General features: G+C 41.1%; 1 protein-coding gene across 3 annotated transcripts; it reads right to left on the minus strand.

Moving 5' to 3' along the window:
• On the minus strand, positions 1 to 24,270 carry LOC119794641 (receptor-type tyrosine-protein phosphatase-like N). Of its 3 annotated transcripts, none has more exons than XM_038302270.1 (23): positions 24,063 to 24,269; positions 17,329 to 17,379; positions 15,170 to 15,280; positions 14,992 to 15,091; positions 14,760 to 14,922; positions 14,340 to 14,673; positions 12,429 to 12,572; positions 12,313 to 12,344; positions 10,157 to 10,317; positions 9,525 to 9,611; positions 7,775 to 7,854; positions 7,578 to 7,642; positions 7,089 to 7,298; positions 6,279 to 6,548; positions 5,934 to 6,081; positions 5,768 to 5,841; positions 5,607 to 5,684; positions 5,098 to 5,217; positions 4,859 to 5,025; positions 3,982 to 4,035; positions 3,834 to 3,898; positions 3,682 to 3,755; positions 1 to 308 (listed from the first exon to the last, which is right to left on the minus strand). In XM_038302270.1, exons 1-23 carry the CDS (start codon positions 24,142 to 24,144, stop codon positions 237 to 239), a joined length of 2,742 nt encoding a protein of 913 aa, XP_038158198.1. In that variant the 5' UTR covers positions 24,145 to 24,269; the 3' UTR covers positions 1 to 236. The 3 variants fall into 3 exon arrangements, with proteins under 3 accessions (XP_038158198.1, XP_038158199.1, XP_038158200.1); XM_038302271.1 differs by having other exon boundaries at positions 237 to 308; positions 6,279 to 6,533; positions 24,063 to 24,270; XM_038302272.1 differs by lacking the exon at positions 9,525 to 9,611 and having other exon boundaries at positions 237 to 308.
• Positions 24,271 to 25,324: the final 1,054 nt, after the last annotated feature.

Here is a 25,324-nt window from a genome sequence, read left to right on the forward strand (position 1 = left end):
ATATATACTTTTATCTTGCTTTGAGGTAAACGACTAAATACTCAGACAGGATGAGTCGATGGCACAGAGGGTCAAAGTTTACAGGAGGAAATCTGTTTAATCCAAAATAAAACCACAAGACTTTAAACCAGGCTGACTAGAAGCTCATGGTGCGTTCAGATCCGATGGGTTCACCTTTATCTTCTGGAGGTCCCTGAACACATCGGGGGGGGGGGGGGGGGGGGGGCAGTGGACGGTCACTGGGGCAGAGCTTTGAGGATGGCGTTCACCTCCTCCGCCACCGCAGTCAGAGCGAACTCAAACTGGTCCTGAGGAGGAAAACGGGTTAAACCGGAGCCTGGATCTGAGCCCTCTGCTGGTTGCCATGGTTACCACAGGTTATTAATGTCATTAAATTAAGACCTTAATTGGCATTACAAATCATTAAATGTGATTATCAGGGCATTTAAAAGCCTTTATGGCAAACAAAATACAGTTAACCCCTTAAAGGGCAAATCAAAAGCCAATAGTTACTGGAATCCAGGACAAAACCTTATTACCTTTGTAAATTTTGATGGTCAATATAATGACTTTATGGCAACTTTGCAAATATTTTAAAAATGACAAGTGCTTTATTAGAAATTCATGAAAAACACTCCAGTGAAAACAGTGGAAAAACTTATTTTGGTTCATAACCTTTGAGGCATTAAAGGTGATACTGGCACTTTTTTTTTTAGTTTATAAACCTAAATATAATTAACGAGGCTTTAATTTTATTTTCTGAACTTAAACTTATTTTTTAATGTAAATTAACAGTCATGTTTTGGACCGTGGGAGGGAAGCTGGGGTACCTGGAGAGAACCCACACTGGCACAGGGAGAACATGCAAAAAGACCCTAGGCTGGAAGGTTGAGATATTTTTTATTTTATAAAAAGATCCAAAGCTGATTTATTTGTCATCTCTGAGAGAAATTAATCTTCTTGCTGCAGGTTTTTGAAATAAAAACATATTTGATGCTAATTGCAGCATCGCTGATTGTATATTTAATGTTTTTTTCAGCAGATAACCTAATAACAGACAGGACGGTATTAAACGTGACACAGCAACACTGTGAGCAGAGGGCCTGTGATGCTACAGTGCCACCTACTGGTAGGATGAAGTCGGCCACATTTCTAACCCTCTATAGGGCCCTCAGTGAGAATCTAAACTTCAAGCTAATCGTTACTGGAATCCAGGAAAAGACCTTAATACCTTTGTTAATTGAAAATACTACGGAGATTTTGATGGCAAAAAAAAAAAACGCTAACTTGCCCGAATATATTAAAAACAACAAAAGTGCTTCTAGAAGAAAGAGTGAAAGAAACACATTTTATTTGGGTGCAACATAACCTTAGAGGCATTAATGCTGATTCTGGCACTTGCATTTTTTAGTTTATAAACCTAAATAGAATTGTTAGCTGGATTTATTAACTTTTTAACTTTTCAATTAGCTTTTTACCTTTTTTTCTTGACTTTTTTTCTCCAACTTCATTTCCCGTAGGTAATATATCATTTAAGAGCTCATCTACTTAGTCAAATGCCATAAAAAGATGCACAGCCGTGTAGCAATAGTGAAGGATTTTGTCATGTTTTTTTAAATATAAAAGAGGCATGGGTACTTTTTGATGGCTGTTGGAGCTATTTATTTTTTATTTTTTTATCCATTTTCCTAAATTTATATTTTTTGTATTATTTAGAAAGCTTATTTACAGGTTAATAATTGATTCTATTTATCTTTGTTTTATTATTTTTCCTCATCTATGAATTATTCTGAGGTATTACAGGAGGTAATGTGGGTCAGACCACTTTCTATAAATGTAGGGTCCTGGGAAAAGACCAGCAGGCATTTTGGGTTTGGGGTCTTTGGTTTTTACCAGAGCAATAGAGGTAGAATAAAAGAAAAGTTTGTTTTCTTTAACTGTTGGCAAAAATAGAAATCCAGAACCATCATTTTTTTGCCTGCGTATAGAAACTTCACCTTAGTGGCTTAAAGGAACTTTATTTGGATGTTTGGCTTGGCAACAATCACCACTACAATGGCATAAAAATTATTTTTAACAGCATTAAATTAGTCATTCCTGTATAAACCTGGTTGGACAGCGGGGGGCAGTGTTTCTTCTTTATTGAACAGTTTAATCATGTTTTGGGGCTTTTTATATACAACATTTTCAGGGATGATATTAAAGGTCTTTTTCTTGCCTTTCATGAATCTATTGATAAATATTTTAAAATTGGAGACCAATTAGTTTATTAAATGTAGATTATACATCCTTATTAAATGAAGCATGTCCACAATTATTAGTGAATCACAATCAGGCTTTCTTAAAAGTATGATCAACTGATAATATCAGACTGAAAACAGGTTTATCTTATTTCTGGACTTTATTCTTTTTAAAGCTTTTGACACTGAGCATTTTTAGGTACTTTTGGTAATAAGTTTCGTGACCTAATTAAGGTCATCTATAGTGATACTAACAGCTCTGTTTTACTTTCCTCTGAGACTAGTGAACAATTTGGATTCGTCCCACATCTCACTATTTATCCTGGTTGCTGCAGTGCCTGTAATTATGATAAATTGAAAGTAATGGGTCACACATCGGCAAGGAGTCGGCTGGCAGACCATACAATTTATTTCCTTTAAAAATTAAGCATAAAAGTCCTGGACAGAAAATAATAATTCAACCGTTTTTGGCATTTATTTACAGCAGGGTAGGACATAAAACAATTGTGTTAAACTAAATGTGATCAACCCTTTAAAGGGCAAGTTAGTATTTTTGATCCCTTACAAATGGTCCATTGTTTTGGTAGAATCCTGTCTAAAATGGAAGTTCTCTCTGGTATTATTTACCCTGCAGACTCAAAATGCTTTAGAAGATCATTAAAATTAATCAAAAATAACTTTATCTGGAGGAACAGACATCATTATATGAGTAATAATTATGTTAAATCTGTAGAAGAAGGTGAACTAAATGTAATTATTGTCTTTGATTCAATGAACGGTGCCATAAAATAAAGATGGCTGCAACATTTTATCCATCATCTTGCTACTTTTGGCATAATCTCCCTGCAAAACTTTCTCTGAATTTGGTGGCATTGATTTTTTTACTGAAATGCAATTTTGAAGTAGATAAATTACTGGTTAATTTATCCAAATTTCCTGAAATGAAAGGGCAAATACAAACATTTGATGAATTTTTCACTTATTTCTAGATTATTTTTGCAGTGTCTGTCTTCTAGCATCACTTAGGTTTCACACTAGAAAAAAAGGTCATTTTTTCTTAAAATAAGTTCAATTTCTTGAATTTAGGAGGTAACTGAGACACTTTGGCAATGGAACAAGAGTATTTACATTTAAAATAAGAGAAAAAATAACCGCATTGTCTTGTTCTAAGTGGATAATATTGTATTACCTTAATTTAGGAGTAAAAACACACTGGAAAAATGATCTACAAATAAGTCAAAATGTCTTAAATTAAGTATATTTATCCTTAATATGAGTTGGTGCACATATTTTAAGAAAAAAATACTTATCTAGATTTAGTTTCCGTTGGCAGATCATCTTATTTACCTACTCAAATTAAGGGCAAATACACTTAATGCAAGACATTTTGCTTCTAGATCGTTTTTTGCAGTGCAGCACAGAAAGTTCTGTCCGAACTCACCTTGGTGCGAACCATCCCAGGCCGCTGGTCCCTGACGTGCTCCAGCGTGGCGGCGATGTCGATCTCCTTCACCCCTGCAAGAAAACAGACTCAAAGCGTCACTCCCCTGAAACCCGGAGGGTTCGTTTACCTCTGAGGGGGTTCTACTGCACCTTTAGCCATGCGGTTCAGAACCATGTCGATCAGGATGTAAGTCCCAGTCCGACCAGTACCGTCACTATGGAAAAACGATGAGGAAAAGTCAAAATCCTGCAAATGGTTCCATGTTGACATGAGTATAATGTTATGTCATCGGCTTACCTGCAGTGCACGATGATGGGGCACGACCGTCCTCGATAACATTTATTCACCTTCCTGAGAACAAACATTCAAACGTGACCAGATGAGAGGAAACAAGAAGGGAGACAGTAAAGCAATGAAGCAGAAGGATGAAAAAGGGGTCCCTGTGTCCTCCAGCAGTTGAAGCCTATAGCAGCATAACTATTAGAGCACTGCAATATGGCGCTGTCCTTGCCATAAATTATAAACTAATGCAAATTTTTAAAAATTTGTTTAGAGTTTTCATGTTTGTATCCAGTCAAAAGTTAGTCCTACAGGGTCCCACAAGGCTCAATTTAAGGGCCTCTGCTCTTTTCTCTGTATTTGCTGCCACTGGGTTCCATACTGTGAAGACATGGGATTGATTTCTATTTCTCTCCACAGTTTGTCACGTTATAATAACAACCTTCCAGGGGCGGATTTTGGAAAATTTGGGGCCCTAGACAACACATCAAACAGCCCCATTCTACAGATAGAGAAATGTTAATAGAATAGACATCCATTATTTGTTCTAGGTTGTGTCCCTCTCTTCTTGTCCCTTTTCTTGTTTTCCTCTCTATGTTTTGTACTCAGCTGACTTTGGCGCTAGGTGACCGTGACGTCACTGCTGGAAGATGGCAGGAGGGAGGGGTTATTATATTTGGGCTAAAATGGGCGCTCCCAGACTCAGAGACCGAAATAAAAATTATACTTTTTTTACTGATTAACACTAAATTCATAAAATCACCTCAAACCACAATCAGCATCCCAAAAAATTAAATCTTTTCACTTTGAGCTTGTAATGTGAGGAATTTAAAAAACTTATGAATACTTTCACAAAGAAGCATAGCTGATTGGAATAGTCTGAGAGCTCTAGTACCGGCGGAAGTCCAGAAGGGGGCGTGTGGACGTGGGGATCCCCTTCGCCGGCCAGCTCAGGAAGTGGAACTGGGTGAGGGTGCGGGTCTCCTGCGTCTGCACGTTCTTCAGGTAGAAACTGCGAACCAGGAAGTCATTGCACCAGATGTGTTCTGACACCAAGTTGACCTGTAGAGGGAGGAAGGACGACCTGTAACGCCTGACGACCCAAACGCCTCCTCCTTTATGTCAAACACCCACCTCGTAGATGTGGTAGAGGGAGGAGCCCTCATCGGGCCAGTAACGGTCACACTGCTTCTCTCCGTCCTCCACCAGAGCCGTCATCATGACGATCACGGTGCAGCCGTTCTCCCACACCATCTGCAGAAGAACCGGGACAGTGCGGCCATGACACCTGATCATGGAGGGGACCTAAACCGGGCCGGGAGCTGCTCACAGCTCAGAGACAGAAGAATTTCTAGCAAGAAAATTCATTCATTACATTCATTTATACCTAACAAATTCCCAACACACACACACTACCCCCAGGGGAACCAACCCACCCCCGGCATAAAGAACTTTCCAACTTGAGTTCATTAAGGCCGTTCCCTGTCAGGTTAATCTATCTTCCACTGGTCAGATGGATCTCCTAATAACAGCAGTCCTCCCCTTCATGCCATGAAGGAGGCTGTGTTTCTCTCATGACCTTCGTTTGGAGCCTGTGAGGCTAAGAACAGACATATCTCAACATTTTTTACTCCACAGCTCACCTGCCAGAAGTCGGAGATGGTGTGGGACAGGGGCCCCTGGGTGGCGATGTAGGCCGGCATCCTGGGGTCGTGTTCGATCTGCAGGTTCAGAAAGAGTCCAAACGGACGTCAGAACCACCAGAGATCCAACTTTAAGGTTCTTCAGATCTGTGCAGACTCACTATGGTGCTGGCATTGATGTAGTCGGAGCGCGAAGGGTTGCTGTCTGCTTTCAGCTTCACCCTGGAGTGATCGTCTGCAGAACATGGCCCAGTAAGTTCTGGTTCCACCAGTTCTGCTCCATAAATACCTCTTTTTGAGCTTTAAAGTTAGGGCGGATCCACTCACAGGGAACCGAGTCGGGGCAGCGGTTCTTCTTGGCGTTGGAGTCGCTCTGAGCCACCGATACGGAGCTGGGTTCTGCCTGGTAGGAGCACAGAGCCTCCCACTCCTTCATCAGCCGGTCCTTGTTCCGCAGGTGGTCCTCCATGTAAGCCTTAAAGGAGTCCAACGGGACCAGAACCACAGCGCAGATACAATATATTAACATTTGAAGCCTTTACTAAAGCTGCCGCCCTGAATCTGAGCGGAGCTTTAGCCCAGCAGAGGGGAAAGGGGAGGGGCCTAACAGAAATGAGTGTTTAGGGATAAATTGTTTCATTTAGAGGAACTAAATCAGTTTCAGGTTCTGACCAGGATCATGTGACCCGTGGAGATGTCCATGTTGGCCTGCGCCGGCTCCTCGCACCAGGACGGCGTGCTGCTGTGGGAGCTGGGACTGGGCTGGGCTCCATCGCTGAACTGGGATGACACACTGCTCACCCTGGAGTCCGCCCCGCCGCCTCCTGCTGCTCCGGCTCCCCCTGCTGCGCCTCCTCCGCCGGCTCCTCCCACTGCGCCCAGGGCGGCGGCCTCCAGCCGTCCGAAGGCGCCTTTGGAGGCCATGTGCTGGCGACACAGGTCCTGGTGAGCACGTTGGCATGCATCGTGATGTTACAGCTACTTCAATACAACACTGGAAGCTTTAGAGAAAACATCCTAATTCGTGACGAACGTCCAGAAGAATAACTTTATGATGTGCTATCCAGATACACTTTCTGACTGAAAACATTTGATTGACAGATGACCGTTGATATATGATTGGCCGAATTTAGGTGTTCAGGCTGACGTAGAACTAAATGGCCTGCAGAAGATAACGGAAATAGAAATTTCCTAACTTTTGGGACAATATCGTCTGATAAAGAGTATTTATTTTATCATTTATATACATGTTTAAGCCAGAATGATTTGACATTTAAATATGATTTCATTTTATTCATCTTAATTTATTCTGCAGTGAATTTGTTTCTGTTGACTGAACTGTTATATTTTTATCTGTTTGATCCAGAGATCAGATCCACATCTTTTTTTTTTGTTTCTCTTCCTTTTCTAATCGTCTGTAAGGAGTCGAACCTTTGACGATGGTTGAGTTTTGGCGCATGGCGGTGGATTGGACCCCCTCACCTGGTACTCCTGGTGGCTGAAGGCGCCCCCCTCGGGTCCCAGGCCCAGCTTCTTAGCTGCCAGCCGGTGGGCGTGGTGACGCAGGCAGGCGATGGTCATGGCCGCCACTAGGATGCCGCCGATGCACGCCATGGACACCAGGGTGGCGAACACCCAGCGGGAGCCCGGCTGGACTTTGGTTGCCAGGGGCAACGACTTCCCCTCATTTATCTGCGCGGCGTGGGGGAGAAGACACACTTTTTATCTATTAAAAAAACTGATCTTCAGAGGTCATCCTCAGCTGGACCGACACCTTCAGAGCTGAAGGGAAGGTTTTTAATCCTGGGTTTAGATTAAGAGAGATTAACAGAGATTAGACAGTAAGGTACCAGAAACATCCAGAGGTGGTGAAAGCATTATCTCTTTTGTTTTGAAATGAGCTTCATGTTTTTCAGTTGGAATGCCTCCGTTCCATCACCCTAATCTGGCTGTGGGACCATCGGCTCTCACCTGTTCAGCGCCGCTCTGAAGGACCTTTAACCCCGTCTCTGATTCCAGGAAGTTCTTCTCTGCGACTAAAACCAAAGACATGATCCATGAGCAATTAGAAATTTCCTCCTGTCCAGGCTCCACCTCCTTTAAGCTCCTCCTCACGGTTTCAGATCCTCCTACCAGGAGCCGGTTCTCCTCTCAGCTGCGCATCCTACCTGCTTTATCTGCAGCGTCTGCAGCCGTCAGGTTCTTGGCGTTTGGTCTGATTCTGAAGGTGACGGCCGGTCCGACCACGCTGCAGAGGATGGAAACGGGATTAACCATGAACACGCCCAGACTCTGATGCTTTCATCCGGTTTAATGATTCATCTGTTATTCATTTTCCTCCAGATTTTTATAATTTATGCAAAACTGTTTTAATCCCCAAATGATTCCAACCTGTAAACAATAAAAGAAGCACTCTTTTCTGTCAATTTTATTTATTTTTTTCTTTTTTGAAAGATAAAAAATGTATAATTAAATAAATAAATATTCATGAAAACAACATTTTATTTAGCATAATTTTCTTTAAAATGTGTTTATTTAAATTTCCAAATAATTGATGTTATTTAAAAATATTTAATTTTAATTTAGATTTTGTCTTTTGCTTTTATGTTATTGTTTTTGCTGAACAACAGCGTTTAAAATGTATTAAAACTAAAACTAACTAGATTTTCAAGGTTTTGATTTTTTTGTAAATCGTACAGAAAAAATTATATGATCAAATAAAAAACAAATTTTAACCCTTTTTTACATGAAATACAAAAATTGAAAGATTTTTATTTTTTTTTATATTTTTTAAATAGAAAAAAATTAAATAGAAAAAAATATTAAAATATTTTTTAATTTAAATAACTAAAATATAAGAATGTTTTTTAAACAAGTCTCTTGATTTAATATTCTAGTTTTTGTGATTCTGTAAAAATGATTCTGTCGCATAAAATAAAGAAGTTTTACTGAGTTGATCAGGATTAAACTGTTTCGTTTTCTTATTTTAAGTGTAAATTGTCTTGCTTATTGGCAAAATATCACTTTTATCTCATCAATCCAAGAACAAATGCATTTATTTCAAGAAAAAATTACTTATCGAGATCTAGATTTATCCAGTGTACTGACTGGAAAAATGATCTTAAAATACGGTAAGTAAAAATTTCTTAAATTAAGTGTATTTATTCTTACTTAGAGTAGGAAAATGAGATAGTTTCCCAATGGAATGAGTATTCTTCACTCTTAAAATAAGATAATTAGATAAAATGCACTGGAAATAAGACAATGCATTTGTGTTTTTTTATTTTAAATGTAAATTGTCTTGCTTATTGGCAAAATGTCTCTTTTACCTTCTCAATACAAAAACAAATGCATTTATTCTAAGAAAAAAATGACTGATCTAGAGTTCAATTTTTTTCCAGTGCTGACTGTTTCTTGATTTCTCCATGCGGTAAACATGGCTTCCTGTCTGACCTCCATGAGGGTCAAATTTAAACCAGAGAAGAAGAGTAGCAGGTAAACAGATGAGGATGAAAGTTGGACGTAAAGCTGGAGGAACGATGAGGAAAACCAGGAAACTTTCCCAGTTTCTTTGCAGCGGCTTGTTCTTTACACTGGAAAAAACAAATTCTACATAAGTCATTTTTTCTTAAAATAAATGCATTTTTTCTTGGATTGAAGAGGTAAAAGAGACATTTTGCCATATGGAACAAGACTATTTACACTTAAAATAAGGAAACACAATTACATGGCCTTATTTCAAGTGCATTTTATATAATTATCTTATTTTAAGAGTAAAAATACTCATTCCATTGGCAAACTATCACATTTACCTATGAAAATTAAGGGTAAATACACTTAATTTAAGAACTTTTAACTTATTTCTAGATGGTTTTTCCAGTGTAAGCGCACGCTGCTGACCTCTGACCTCTGACCCACCTGATGTTGACGACGGCGGCGGCGGAGAGGCCGATCCTCTCTGACAGCAGCTGCAGCAGACGCACCCCGTCGTTCAGACTCAGGGGGCTGCAGCGACAAACACACACATGGACACACACACACCCATTTCACACACACACACACACACACACACACACACACAGAGGGGGGAGGGGTTTAAACTACAGACCCAATCGCAGCTCTAAGGCACCCCGGCAGCCTCGCCTCGGTCTCTGATCATGTCCTGGAAGCAAACACCCCCTGACTCTCAGGACACTTCACCACCTCTACAGGACTTCCTGGTTTCTGACAGGAAGTCCCGCCCCTGATCCTCTCTGCTGGTTTCTGGCTTCCTACTCAGGGCGACAGGAAGCCATCCCTTCTCTCCATACATTAACTTCCTGATTCTCCATATTGCTCCCTTCTTCCACCTCTATCTCCTGCCTAATTCACTCCCCCTCTTCTTCTTTTCCTTTCCTCCTCTCTGTCTCTAGACCATTTTTGTTTTCTTCTTCTTCTGAAAGTAAAAATCTTTCCAAGCAGTTTTCCACATTTTCTCTGCCTGACGTGACGAACAAACACAGACAAACTGATCGACTGGTTGATCATCCAGGAGGTTAAAGCTGCTGTACCTCTGGTTGGTGACGATGTACCCAAACTCTCTCGTTCCTCCTCTGTTCTGATTGGCTGCCTCAGGCGGAGTCGCCTCCCTCTGCTCTCCTCCACCTGCTTTGGCGGCGGGGGGCGGAGCCTTCTGGATAACAGTCTTGTACGCCGTCACCGCCTCTGTGAGCTGATTGGTGGAAACAAAGGTCATCAGCTTTGGTTCTTTCTGATTTATTTCACCCACCTTGATGCTGATTTAGGGATTTCTATGGAAATGAAGGAGCCCACAGCACCACTACTCATCAGACGGAAAGATATTTTCCAGTTCCTATGAACAAAATATATGATCTATTGGAATAAAATCATGGAAAGGTGAAAATCAGCATCTGCTGGTGATCGCAGGTCTGTAGATATCACATGTAAGAGACTCCAGTGATTATTTTTTCTTTCTCTGAGCTGATTTCAGTCCAAATATACAGCAGAGGGAGAGAAACTGGATGAAAATGGCGAAACATAACACCTCTGATGCAGAAAATGATCATGTAGAGATCAAACGGCAGGATCCGTTTCAATCCAACGGACCCTGAACTGCACACAGGTCTGCTCACATCCACAGGCGACTCAGAGCTGAAGCTTCAGAGAGAAAATCTGATGAAACTTTAAACTCAGGCTTTAAACTTCCGTCAGGTTCAGTCCACTGTTTAAACTCTAACTCTATTGGAAAGTATTTGTGCAACTGACACCTGCTCATGTTTATCTATTTATAGAAATGGCCAAAACACAGTCACATGGTGTTTCATCAACACGCCTTTCTAATGGAGCTTTAAAATTTCTCCAAAATGTTTCAAAATTGTTTTTTACACATGTACTTTTTGTTTTATACTTGTTCTAACAAATAAAATGACATTTAAAATTCCACCTGACATGTGTCACTCTGCGGGAGTAATGCAACAGCAGCTTTTCATTTTTAGCCCCGCCCCCTAATGGCCAGCATCATTGGAAACTAGAGGCTCAGACCTTTCCAAGGAGGGGTCGGAGGTAATCATGCGACCATTTCAGGGGATGTAACCTTGTGTTAGATAAGATTGTTCTGTTATTATTATTTTCTATTTGGCTTGGTGATATTATTGGTAAATTTCAATGAAATAACGGATAACTCTTCGGAGCAAAGGCTTTGTCTCATGCAGAAGGTCTCTAATAGTGGAAATCAGCATATTTGTCTGACCAGATTCCCTTTTAAAAGTAGAAAAATAAATTTTTAGCACTTTTGTCACTGTGCCCTAATCTCCTCTAGCACACTCCCCACTAAAACCTTTAGGGAACAAACTTGTTTCGACTTATCCAGTCCAAATTTGCTTGAGTCATAGATCCAAAATGCTGCAGCCAGAGTTCTGATGAAAATGAAAAAGAGAGATCATATCTCTCCTATCCTGGCTTCTCTTCATTGGCTTCCTGTTAAATCCAGAATGGAATTTAAAATCCTCCTTCTCACATATAAAGCCTTAATTGGCCAAGCTCCATCTGATATCAGAGATCTGATTGTTCCTTATGTTCCTAACAGAGCACTTCGCTCTCAATCTGCAGGTTTACTAGTGGTTCCTAGAACTTCTAAAATAGAAGGGGAGGCTAATTATCTTCTTTTAAGAGTTAAAATATCAATTCCTTTGGCAAACTACCTAATTTAACTACTCAAATTAAGGATAAATACTCTTAATAATTTTTTTTACTTATTTCTACATGGTTTTTCCAGTGTACAAAGTAATGAAGTTTATGCTCATAATATGCTGCTATAATCATCAAGATTTCAACATTTAAAAGTTTGAGATCTTTTTTTTTTTGGGAGTTTTTGCGGCACTAGTGGCTCGTTTTTCTGACAGTAGGCTGACAGGAAAGGTGGTATGAGGGAGGGGGAGAGACAAAGGGCCACAGGCCTGATTCGACCCGGGTCGGCCGCGTCAAGGACTAAGGCCTCTTTATGTGGGTTGTGCGTGTTAACCGCTGCTCTACCTGCACGCCCAGGTTTGAGATCTTTCACTATTTTTTCACCAATCGATGAAAATATGATGGAAGCAGAATGAATAATAACAGATCCTCCTGTCATCATCATCAGTTTAGCTTCATTTCTCTTCACTTAGATTCAACATAATCCACTTTATGCATGCAAACCATGAGAGACACTCACCTTTTTCTTGGCTGCATCATCTCCGTATTGATCTGATGGAAACACAGACAAAGCCATTTCATTTCAGTGGGATCAGATCCTGCAGCTGAAACCGGTGGAAAAAGGGCTTCACCCACCTTCACTTTGTTGGGGAGGGTAGGCGGCGTCGAGCTGCAGCTGCTTCAGAGCCGCCGGCAGGTCGTCCTTCTGCTCCGGGGTCAGATCCTTCACATCCAGGCCGTAGTGGTCCAGCAGAAGAGCCAGTCTCTGCAGGGAGCGTTCTGGAAGAGGGAGCAGGGTAATGACTGCAGGACAATGGCGTAATTATCAGTAAGCAGTGACAGCAGCTGCTTAGGGGCCCATGACCTCCTAGGGGCCCCATCACTGATACCTGGTGGCCCCTACGCAACTGTAGACTAGGACGTCTCTTTACAGATGTAATGGTGCAAAAAATTCCTCTTAAACGCACCTGATACTGACCGCATTTATAGCCCAACACATGGCATATTTCACCATGATGGTGAGACGTTTAAACATGACGCCGATAGTAAAGCAGGAAGTGATACTTTTAATTACTGTGTTAATAACTGAATAGTTCATTAGACGATTGGTAAAATATACACTCATAATATGTTTGAAACTGCAATAAAGATCTTAAAAGTACGGAAGAGGATTAGGACCACTGGAAAAAAAAAGTTAACTGATTTTTTAATTTTATTTCAGTTTAGTATGGGAAAAAAGTCAGAATTCTGACTTTTTTTCTCAGAATTCTGACAATAAAAAGACTGAATTCTGACAATAAAGTCAGAATTCTGAGATTAAAGTCAGATTTCTGAGAAAAAAGTCAGAATTCATAAAAAAAGTCAGAATTCTAACCTTTTTTTCTCAGAATTCTGACTTTAATCTCAGAATTCTAACTTTTCAGAATTCTCAGAATTCTAACTTTTTTTCTCAGAATTCTGAGATAAAAGTCAGAATTCTGACTTTAATCTCTGAATTCTGACAATAAAAAAAGTCAGAATTCTGAGAAAAAAGTCAGAATTTCATACTAAACTGAAATACAATTTTAAAATCAGTAAACTTTTTTTTTTCCAGTGGCCCTAAACCTCTTCCGTATAAAAGAACGATGTATTTGAGTATTTTATTTTTTTACACTACGACTTGGAATTATGGGTAATGAAGAACAGAGTGAACATATTACGTACGTTCGTGAAGTGCGCACAGCGTGCAAGACGTCACATCACGTATGCTAAAACCAGAGCGTAGATTAAACCATAGCCGTTACGTACAATGTGTTAGCGACGATGGATACCAAAAGGAGGTACTTATGCCGATTCCAGAAAAGAAAAAGGAAAGAAACGGAAAATAACTTCCCAAAATAAACACGTTCTTTCAAAGAACTGAAGTGCGACAGTCGGACGTTGCTGCTTCTATCAGTTCAGTGACTAAAGATTGCGACCGGGTTCCTGGATTGGTCTGTCGGGCATCTGCGTCGCACTTTGTCAGTAGTGTGTAAAGTGATAACGTTTAAAATACACGCTTTTGAGGATTTATGATTACCTACGTGTTTTCATGGATGTGTAGCGCTACACCAAATGTGTTTTCATGGACATCCATGGTGAGCCATCAACATGTTTTCATGGATGTGGTGGTGCGTGTCACCAATGGTTCCATTCACGGTGCGCAGTCACTATTTTTTAGTGTGTGATCATATACTACTGAGAATTTAATAATTTGATCTTCTCGGCCGATTTATGGAACAGTCGCCGTATCCTGAACATTTATCACTTGTTGTACTTCATATGGGCCCACCCAGATAGTGCTGATTTAGGGCCTGTTGTTGTGTCGTTACGCCGATGCTGCAGGAAAGTAAGAACTGCAGGTGATTACAGTGAGTTCAAAGGGGAAACACATCAACACAAATGAAAAAAAAACTGTAATAAAAAAAAAAAAAATAAGGATTAGGACAGAAAATAAAGGAATGACAAACTAATAGAGAGAAATTAAACTACGGTGGGCAATGAGGGCCAAAAGAGGAGACATCTGACCATCCAGTCCTGACAGGGCGTCATATTCCTGCTGCTTCTTCTCCGCCTCCGGCTGCTTCCTCAGCTGGGAGACCTGGGAGATGTAGTCCTCGCTGTAGTCCAGAGGGAAGTCCAGATCAGGGAACAAAGACGAGGAGGGGAGGCCGGCAGATATGGCGGCCCTGTGGCGGGGCAGAGACTGTGAGGAAGAGGAGGATGAAGGGGAGGAGGTGAGGTAGAGGGACATCAGGTCCTGGAGCAGCTGCCGGTCCCGCTCCAAAGACCGCTCCTTGTGGAAGGTCGGGTTATCATCCAGGGAGTTGAGGGAGCGCTCCTCCTGGTCCTGGTAGCCGAACTGAACCAGACACAGAATGTCAGTCCCTCCTGTGGCCAGCAGGGGGCCCCCCACCATGGGTTCACGCTAGGCTAGCCGGCTCCTACCTTATGGTAGCTGTATGGCTCCAGCAGGGGAGTCTGCATGTGGACGGAGGACCGGGACGGATCCAGGACCATGTAGTCCAGATACTGCTGCATCACTTCAGGGTCAGCTGGACCTTCAGGATCCTGGACCCTCTGAGCAGCAGGACCCATCAGCCTGAAGGACCTGAGAAAGAAACAGCTGACCCACCTGGGATGTTTTCTACCAACAGCCGGGAGACGGGAACTTTCTTACTGTTTAGAGGATTCCTGTTCCAGTTTGGGAGCGGCGGTCGGAACGTGGCTCAGCTCGCGGCCGATGACGGCCTGCGTCAGATCGTCCTTCCACGTCAGACCTGAGGTTTCGCCACATCCGATGTTAAACGCTGCATCCGAAGCAGGAAAATAATCTGTTGCCGTGTGCGGATACTCACCCTGCACCATCAGGTCTTTGAGGACTTCCTGCAGCTTGTGCAGAACCGGCACGGAGACCCGGTACTGGCCGGGCTCCTGGTGCGGAGCCCGGCACTGTCCGAACAAACCATCTAAACAGAAGGAAACCATCTGAGCATCTCTGGAAACATGAGGCCCATCCAATCAGGGCATCTAGAACCTCTTCAATGCCCTGTTATATTAGCAGCACAGCTCAGTACTTGAAAGTGCCATCCCCAAGGATGATGCAGCCACCACCGTGCCTCACTGTTTTTGATGTACAGCGGTATTTTAAACCCAAATTGGACTGATTTTTAGTTTGATGGACACAAACTAATCATCTTCCTCTTTAATCCTCTCTAACCTCTCGGTAAAATGTACCTTCAAGACCCAAAGTAACAAACGTAAACAACAGTTGGGGAGAATTTTGGACTGATTTAACGAGGCTGTGGATTGTTTTCTACTTTAGCTGTCTGTTCGATGAGGGACACTGATAGTGTAGCTCTGGTTTTGTTTTATACTCAGACACTGACTGCAGTTTATCCTCTCAGCAGGTTTTACACTTTACTGCTCGGTTGGCATGGTGCCGCAGCGATTACTGAGATCATTACTGCATCATAAGCTTCAGACATCTGGAAGGACAACTAGGCGCTTCTTCAATGCAGGCAGGAGGAAGTTTGTTGAACCGAAGAGCAGAAATAAGCTGGTAGAGAAGGAAAAGCTGCTGCTGAAGGTTAGATCCTCCTCATCCTCAGAGTTTACAGCCCAGAAGCGGAGCGGCGTCAGAACAGCAGCTCGTTCACGCAGGCCGCGGTGAGTCATCCCCATCAAACACGTCGGGGAGACACACCGTCCTCAGGCTACTGATGTCACTGTTGTCACGGAGACGGCCAAGCCCAGCCACGATTGGTCTAAACGGAGGCCTTGTTTACGCTGCTCTCCCTCTGTCGCTTCGTCGCCTCCTCCCTGCTTCCATCTTTGTGCCACGGAGGCAAACTCGCACACATGCAGCACTACTGACTGCAGCGTCTGATTCAGCACAAACTGACGGATTATACTGGGAAACGTACGGCACTGGAAAAAATCTAAATCTAGACAAGCTATTTTTTCTTAAAATTAATGTATTTTTTCTTGAATTGAGGAGGAAAAAGAGACATTTTGCCAATGGAACAAGACAAGTTTATATATATAAAAAAAAGAAATTGCATTGTCTTATGCAGTTTATCTAATTATCTTGTTTTAAAAGAAAAATACTCCATTACTCCAATACTCCATTGGCAAACTATCTCATTTACCTACTCAAATTAAGGGGTAAATATGCTTAATTTAAGAGATTTGTACTTATTACTAGATTGTTTTTCCAGGGTAGGTGTTAAAATACAATAAAACCTGCTTAAGTTCAGCTTAAAAACCTCGTTTTAATTATTAATCTGAACATAAAACAAGCAATGCCCTAATTTCACTTCTTACACTGCAAAAATGTAAATCTAAATAAGTCATTTTTTCTTACAATAAGTGCATTTTTTCTTGAATTGAGGAGGTAAGTGAGACACTTTGCCAATGGAACAAGACAATTTACATTTGAAAGAAGAAAAAACTATTATATTGTATCTAATTATCTTAATTTAGATGTAAAAATACTCATTCCATTGGCAAACTATCTTATTTACTTGCTCAAACTAAGGGTAGATACACTTAATTTAAGAAAGTTTTACTTAATTTCATATCATTTTTGCAGTGTATGCGGGAAATGACAGATGACATTATTAATTAAGCTGTTTTAAGATCTCATCTTTTAATTAAAAGCAATTTATCCTGCTAACGTTCAGGTTAAAAGCAGAATATTTGGTAGTAACTGACCATTAAACAGTAACATCAAAATGTGACGGTAAACTGGGTTCGATATTCTTTGCAGCCATTTTCATGTTCCGATGTTTTCAATGTCTTTACTATTTTGACTTATGTGTCTGATTATATTTACAGAGAAATCATCAATATCCGTGTTTATTTCAGAGCAGATTAGGCTGTAAAACTGAGTTTCATCTAATCTGTTTATATCCTGGAACTGAATCTTTTTTGCTGTGGAAGATCTTCATAGTCTTTTCGTTTGTGTATTAAATCGGATTTACATTTTCAATTGAAGGAAACGTGTAAAACTCACCATCGGCGCAGAGCTGATCTCTGGGACACAACTTCTTCTCAAACAAACAACCTGCAGAAAAAAAAAAAAGATTTTCAGATCTTAAATCAAACCAGAGAACTCTTTAAAGGTGATAAAAAAAACCTAAAAACAATGATTTCTTAGTTTGAATGTTTTCAGGACCATTTAAAAACACGACAAGGAAACATTTTGGTCAACTTCTGCAAGCGGTTTTTAGTCGTTATTAGAGTCGGTCTAATTGGATCACAGATCGTTCAGCAGGTCTTTGCAAAGGAGAAAACAACCTTTACTTTGATTCCAAAAAAGTTTAAAGAACAATCCACTGGATTTTTGTTTCCAAGTTATAAGATGCTTCGCTTACCATCCAGGAAGCTTTCTCAATTCAAAATGTCAGAAATATCTTTGAGTTCCAGGCTTTATAGAGTCGACCAAAACCAAAAAGCCTTGTTTTGGTTTAGAAACATGCAAATTGAACTGGACGAATGGAGCAGCCCATTTGGAATGGGAGTCATTTTGTTTCTTTGTTAGCCTGTAATACCCGATACCTGTCCATGTCTCTGAAAGGGGGTCGTTAAAGGGAATTGTTAGCCTGGCTGAATTGATTTGTGAAAGCTGAAGTCCACCCTCTCTGTTTAAAGTCGTAGGGAAGTGTCTGTTCTAACGGATGCATTTCCAAATTCTCCCAGTGGTGCCCGACTTTACACGAGTGAATAAAGTGAATGTGATTGGTCGATTATCAAGAAGGCGGGATTGTTGTGGCAGAAGGTTCGCAAGCAAGTTTGGTTGTGGCCGGTTTGTCTTGGAAGCATCTTGCTAACCAGTTAGCATCTTAGTGCTAGCAGGTTCCCAATGGGAAATTCCATTGGGACCAAGTAGCACTAAATTGGTGACTTAGAAACGACGCTGTCAAGGAACGCTATGGACAGCGGAAACATGCAAGAGGAGGAGAGTTTAGTGTCGGAGGTCGTGGATGAGTCTCCTCCGTCATCCATTTTTTATTTAGAGGAGGAAAGCGGGGACGAAGATGTTGTGGAAGAGGACGCCAGGGCGGCAGAAGCTTGGTTTGGTGTAGAAGGCTTCCAGCCGTCCATGTTTGAGCCCTTGCCTCGCAACGCTGCCAGTTCTGTTAGCTCTACGCCTGCCGAAGACACAGACGTCCATCCCCGTGAACACTGGGACGCAACTCAATGGGAAAGGAAAGGATTCTGATTTCAACCGTTGCGTATATTAGCTGCGACACATGAATCAAGATGCTATGACCGAAAACATTTGATTGACAAATGAGCGTTGATATATGATTGGCTGAATTTAGGTGTTTAGGCTGACGTAGAACTAACTGGCCTGCAGAAGATAACGGGAAAAACACAGATTTTTAAATTGAAATTTTCTAACTATTGGGACAATATGGTCTGATAAATAGTACATTTATATACATGTTTAAGAGCATGTCTTTAGTTCGATTATGATGCAAGAATTTATAAAAAGGGTTAAAATATCCGATTTAAAACACATTAAATATCATATTCTAGATTTAATTGAATGATTTTATGCTTGTTTCAATAATCTTTATTTAAATACCCATTCTTTCTTCTGATAAACATTATTTTATAACTTCTATGAAGCCAAGAATGCTTGCTTTAATCACTGAGGCGTTTCTAAATAATTTATGTTCTTGAGGTCTGAAAATGATGCTTATTGATCAGGACATGTTTGATTACTCCATCCCTGGAAGCTTTTGACCGCAGCAGGAAATGAAAACTTCAGCCCTGAAAGCGGGAAGCAGCTGAGCTGAGTGTGGAATCGGATGAAAAGGCTGCAGGAGGACGGGGGCCAGACGTTTGGTCGGCGTGAATTATTGATGCGGACGGCATCTGACTTTTTCTTCCTACGATGATGCAAACATGAGAGCGGAAACACCTCTGGCCCGGTCTCCATGACAACCCAAGGAAATCTCCCTCAGCTGCATCTGTCTGGGAATCTCCTCTGAAAGAGACACTCCATCTCCCACCTCAGCTCTTCTCACAGTGATTAATCTGCTCTCCGTCCTCTCCTCCTCATCCTCCCTCCATCCGTCTGATTCGTTGTTTTCGACTCAGTCAGCGTTCTGCCATGACTAATTTAAGGCTAATTAAGTCAGTAAAGAGCAGACTGATGGATGAAGTTCAGCTCTTTGTATGAGTCTTGGTTTGAACAAAAACACGAACCAGAGAAAGAATCAGAGGAAGAATCCATGCGGGGGCTTTTATTTACAGCAGGGATGAAACAAGATAAAGGATCAAACATCCTGCAGAAATGTTTGATAAAAGCAGAACTGCAGCTTTAAGCTGCAACATTTTATATCTAATTATACTCCAATAAGTTTGTATGTATTTTATTATACAAAATCCAGAGAGCATCATTCGTTATTCTACAAACTGAGGTAAATGGCAACAGATGGCCGCTCACACTGAGCCTGGTTCTGCTGGAGGTTTCTTCCTGTTAAAAGGGGGTTTTTCCTCCCCACTGTCGCTACAAGCATGCTTAGTGTGAGAGATTGCCTTCCAGTCAATGAGTCGATGCAATCAGCTGGTTTTCCTTAGATAGAAAACTTTGAATCAATCTGACTGGATGATCTGGTGAACTGGAAAGTGACCTGAGATGACATGATGTGAATTGGAGCTATAGAAATAAACTGAATTCATTTAATAACTAAAGCCATGGAAAACATAACCTAAAGATAAGAGAAAGAATAACTAATGACCAAGGAATAAATTACACCAAAAATGATATAAAACTTGACAAAACAGAATAAAAAATAAAACATAACTGGGAGCCCAAAATGAAAACTGCAGAGTGGCGGATCATCTTCAGTTTTCACTGGAGAGAAACAGGCTGAAAATCATCTGCTATTTTCTTTCTGCTCTACATTTATGCACTAAATTACATTCCGCTTTCTTTCTGAAAGCTGCAAAATGTGTGAAAGTCTGTATGTTTAGCAGCAGTGATGATGACAGCACGGCTAACACAAGAAGACAATGATCCTAATCACATCCCTCCATCTTTTACGTAGTGATGGGCTGATCACAGCTGGGCTCCGTCCTGCTTCTTCTTCTGCCGCACAAATACAGAAGCATCAAAATGATCTGAAGGATTAAAACATCTAAAGTCCAGCCTCTCCTCTTCATCATCTTCCTCATCATCTCTGGGTTTCTGACAGATCCTTTAAGGCCAGCAGGTGAGGTTTAAGGTGGAAGGACTGAGCTGGAAAACAGCTGGGAGGACGTCTCCTCACAGCTCAGAGGAACCTTTCACCTTCTAGCCTTTACTCTCCGACAGAGCAAATCAAGCTCAGGAAGCAGCAAACCTCTGCTCGTTGGAAACCAGAGCCGCTCGGCTCTCATTCCGCTGCTCCGAGGAAGCAGAAACAAACACACCATGTCTTCAGCCGTGGTTTGTTCAGGATGAAAACAATAAAGGAGCATAAAAAGATGATTTCACGCTACATTTAATCCAACCTCTAATCAACCTGCTCGGCGTGAACCGGTCTCTCCTGTTCAAACCGCAGCAAACGCAAACATTTATATGTAGAATAAGTTAAACAACCTAAAACTGAGATAAATTAGAACATTTACAGACAATCTTCTTCATCATAAAATGTTGCTGTTCTGTTCTGCTTCTTCTTTGCTCAGAGTTCAGAGCTCAGCTAAAATCCCAGGGTTAACGACGCCGTCTAAAATGGATTAATGTCAAACCTGCTGACTCGCTTAATATTACAACTAGACACTAAAAAAAACAGCTGAGTCACTGGTTGCTATGGTGAATCCTGACTTTTTCTCAAGAGCAGAGGGGGATGAGAAAAACACAGACGAGATTCTTTGCTTTTGCCGAACAGCCTGTGTTTTAAAACTAGAAGTTAAATCAACGTATGATAAAATGAATGTGTGGAGATAAACTTGGCATTTAAACAAGTTCCCGTCTCAATGTTTCTAAGAGTTTCATGGGGTAGAACATTGTTGCTCATTTAACGTTACAAGAGGAAATCATGCAGGAAAATCTGAAAAGTAAATCATTGAGCTTCAGCAGTAAAAATGGGAAAAGATTCATTGGCCTTCAGGGTGAATCTTCAATTTTCATAGTCATGAAAATAAAGAAAACTCTGAATGAAAAGGTGAATTTATCCAGATGAAAAATAAAATTCCTCAAAGCTTTTTAAAGCATGAATGACATTTCTGCTCCAAAGATTTCCAGTCCTTTAACTGAGCTATCTCTATAGTTATGCTGCTATAGGCTTAGACTGCTGGAGGACATAGGGACCCCTTTTTCATCATTCTGCTTCATTCTATCTCTATTCTCCCACTCTGCAGAATCTGTTAGTTCAATCTCTAACGTTCTGCTCTCTCTGCTTTTTCTCATAGTAGCTTCATCTGGTCTGTTCCTGTTTGGCTGTGACTCCATCCTGGAGAGAAATATCAGCTGTGCTGCTGCCATCAACACCTTTGTTTCTAGATGTTGGAGATTCTACAGTTGCCTTTTGTATCTATGCTTCTTTTTCTATCTCTGCTTCTGTCTCCTTGAACCCCAGTGGGCCTCAGCAGATGGCCGCTCACACTGAGCCTGGTTCTGCTGGAGGTTTCTTCCTGTTAAAAGGGAGTTTTTCCTCTCCACTGTCGCTACAAGCATGCTTAGTGTGAGGGATTGCTGAAGAGTCAATGAGTCGATGCAATCAGCTGGTTTTCCTTAGATAGAAAACTTTGAAGTAATCTGACTGGATGATCTGGTGAACTGTAAATAGTCTTGAGATGACATGTGTTCTGTATTGCTCTATAGAAATAAACTGAATTGAATTAAACTGATTTTTAAAGGGTTTTATTTAATTGCAGTGGAATATTCTTAAAAGTCAAAACACTCTGACTTTGATCTTTATAAATCTAGTTTGGGTCCTTTAACACAGAGGAAAGAGAAGACCAACAAACCCATATGTAATAAGAAAAAAGCAAAATGTTAATTTAGAAATCAATATAAGGTGAACAGTTTGTCAATACTAACCTGAATTGAAAATTAAAGTCAAAGAGACTGAATGGCTAAACTAAAGAGATAGCTTAGAATTTTTAAAAAGGAGAATTATTCCTCAAGGCCTTAAATTTATTTACATTTCTTCACAAATTATAAAAGTTATTAACTCAGCATGATTTAAAGTGTAAGAACTCAGAGTTCCCTTGGTTTATAGATTTTAAGACGACCGCAGCAGCTTATTACTTTTCTGGAGGCCGTCCCCCTTGATCTATGGAACCTTTGTAGATAATAATCATTCATTCTTATCTCTAAGTAAAGGTCTGGATGTTCCACCATGGCTCCAACAGGAAATGTGAAGACAGTAAAATGTCACTGACAGGTTTTTATTATCTGATGGTTTATTAGAAGGTGCTCATATATTTATATTACTCTTTATTAACTCATATATTCTTTAGTCACCCGTTTTGAAAACTAAAATATTACTACATTTTTTAGAATACCAACATCCTGATCTACCTCTACACTCTTAGAATAACTGTTTTATTATTTTATAGCTTTAAAAAAAAATCCTATTCCAGCCTTTTCTATCAGGAAAATATTCCAGAGTGGGATTAAAGCATGATTTCTAATGGATCTGATCTTTGGTTCCAGCTGTTTTGGTGCTGAAGGGGAAACAGGCAGGTTCAGCACCGTGGATCTGTCCATGGTGCTGAAGGGGAAACAGGCAGGTTCAGCACCGTGGATCTGTCCATGGTGCTGAAGGGGAAACAGGCAGGTTCAGCACCGTGGATCTGTCCATGGTGCTGAAGGGGAAACAGGCAGGTTCAGCACCGTGGATCTGTCCATGGTGCTGAACCTCTGTGCGCGTTGAGTCGTAGTGCTCACAGGGCGCAGATGGTCAGATCAGTCATGAGTCATAACTTTCTGACGTGCTTGTTTCTCCACTTACATTCAGCCTGGACTCCATGCTGGGAAAAAGCATCTGGAGTTTTCTGCTGGATTTTGGGAAGCAAACAGGATGAAGTCAGAGAAAAAAACACCAGGATGACTCCACAGCAGATTTCAGTTAAATTTACCAAATATTTGATCATGTTTAATCCTGTTCTGCCTTTAAATCGCAGAACCTCTTTCTCTTTAAAATAAACATTCTATCTCTTAGCTTCGCTTTGTTTGGGTGTTGAGCTTCCCTAAATAAAGCCTCATTTATTAATATGTGTTTATCTGAATCAGAGCTCCTCCTCCAGGAGAGCCAATTAGATCAGCTGCTGATTCCTGGGATCCTTCCTCCAGCCTCTCTGCCTTCCTTCTTGTTGCACAACAAACAAAATGATTCATTGAGCCAAAAAGGCGCATCAGAGCTTTGCGTCACAGATGAGAGGCAGATAAACGGAGCAGGAAATGCAGAACAGACTTCAGTGTTTGTCTTCACTTAAAGCTTAATGGATCAGAAACGGATAAACACCTGATTTATACCTAAATTGGGGGAATCTGTTTTCATTTCCAGGGATATTTTAATCTATGAAGGATGGAGATAAAGAGAAGAACTTTTAGAGAAAGAATCAAACTATCACCAGAAATCTACAGATTACAGAATAATCTGAAATGGGTTCCAAAGTGTAGCAAACTGGCTCCGGTTAATGGATCCAAGTCGTGATTTACGCACCGCTCCTCGCTGAGCGCACTTCATTAAACCCCGCGGAGCGCATCGCTCTCCATCACAGCCCAACACCCCCGGCTCTTACCGTGTCTGGCGGCCGAGCAGAGGCGGCAGGAGGCGGTGAGGAGGAGGAGGCACAGGGCCGCCCAGAGCCGCGGAGACTTCATGGTAGATCCAGCATCCAGCGGAGGAGAGGAGAGGAGAGGAGGAGCGGAGCTGCAGCGTCTCTAGCAGCTCTCCATGTCTGAGGAGGAGAGGCAGCTGCTGCCGAGGAGAGGAGGAGGGGAGTGAACAGGCAGCAGGGGGCGCTAGATCAGAGGATTTCAGATATAAAAATGCTGATTTTAGTCCAAATATGTTAAAAAGACTGAATGATTACACAATACACATGAAAAAAAAACATGAAATGAAATAAAACATCAACAGATGCGGTTCTTTTATTAGTGGCCACCTGGGCAGGCCCCCTTTCCCACCCCACAACCATAAATATTAAAATGTTTGTATTTCTATCCAAACTAGGACTTTGTATAATCTCCCAAACATTTTAGTGAATTGATTTTCAACCAACTTAATAAAACTAACAAAAAAAGTTTTAGATTTCTAGAAATTCAAATATATCGATTTATTTAAAACAGGCCCTTATCTACTAAACTAAACTGTTTCAGGTGAACTGAGACTGAGTGGAGCTGGCTGCCATGTTTAAATGAAGACCTCATATATGCACAGTCAGGGGCAGATTTAGGAACTCCGGGGCCCTAGGCAAAGACAGGCAGGGGGCCCTCTGAATGGAGAAGACTTCAAAAAGACCCATTCTACAGATAGATAAATGTTAATAGAATAGACATCCATTATCTGTTCTAGGTTGTGTCCCTCTCTTCTTGTCCCTTTTCTTCTTGTTTTCCTCTCTATGTTTTGTACTCAGCTGACTTTTCATGCTGTCTCTAAAGGAATGAAAGATTTTTTCCAAGCACTAAGCTCACTTAGCTGATTGCTCCTTCCTGTGTTTCCAAAAAGGCCAAAGTAAATAACCCAGTCCTTCTTTTCACTGTAGACAAGCCATGATCTGCTTATCTGTTCTCCATTTTTCATTTGGATGAAATAATAGCTGCATGAATCATGACAGCAGACAAGATAGAGGAGAGCAGGAGGCGGGGTTACCAATCTACTTGCTCTGGAGAGCAGAGTTCGCTGCTTTTAGATGTTGTCTCCAAAGTCTCCAGTAGCAGAAAAAAGTCTCTAGATTTGGCGCTAGGAGCTTTTTAGAAATCAAAGTGCTAGAGGGGTCTGAAAAGTGGCTAAATATAGCGACTAAAGCGCTAAGTTGGCAACACTGCTCTTTGCATGGTT

The sequence above is a fragment of the Cyprinodon tularosa genome, unplaced genomic scaffold (genome assembly GCF_016077235.1).
Source record: "Cyprinodon tularosa strain WSP-4 unplaced genomic scaffold, ASM1607723v1 ctg486, whole genome shotgun sequence".
NCBI classification, from domain to species: Eukaryota; Metazoa; Chordata; class Actinopteri; order Cyprinodontiformes; family Cyprinodontidae; genus Cyprinodon; species Cyprinodon tularosa.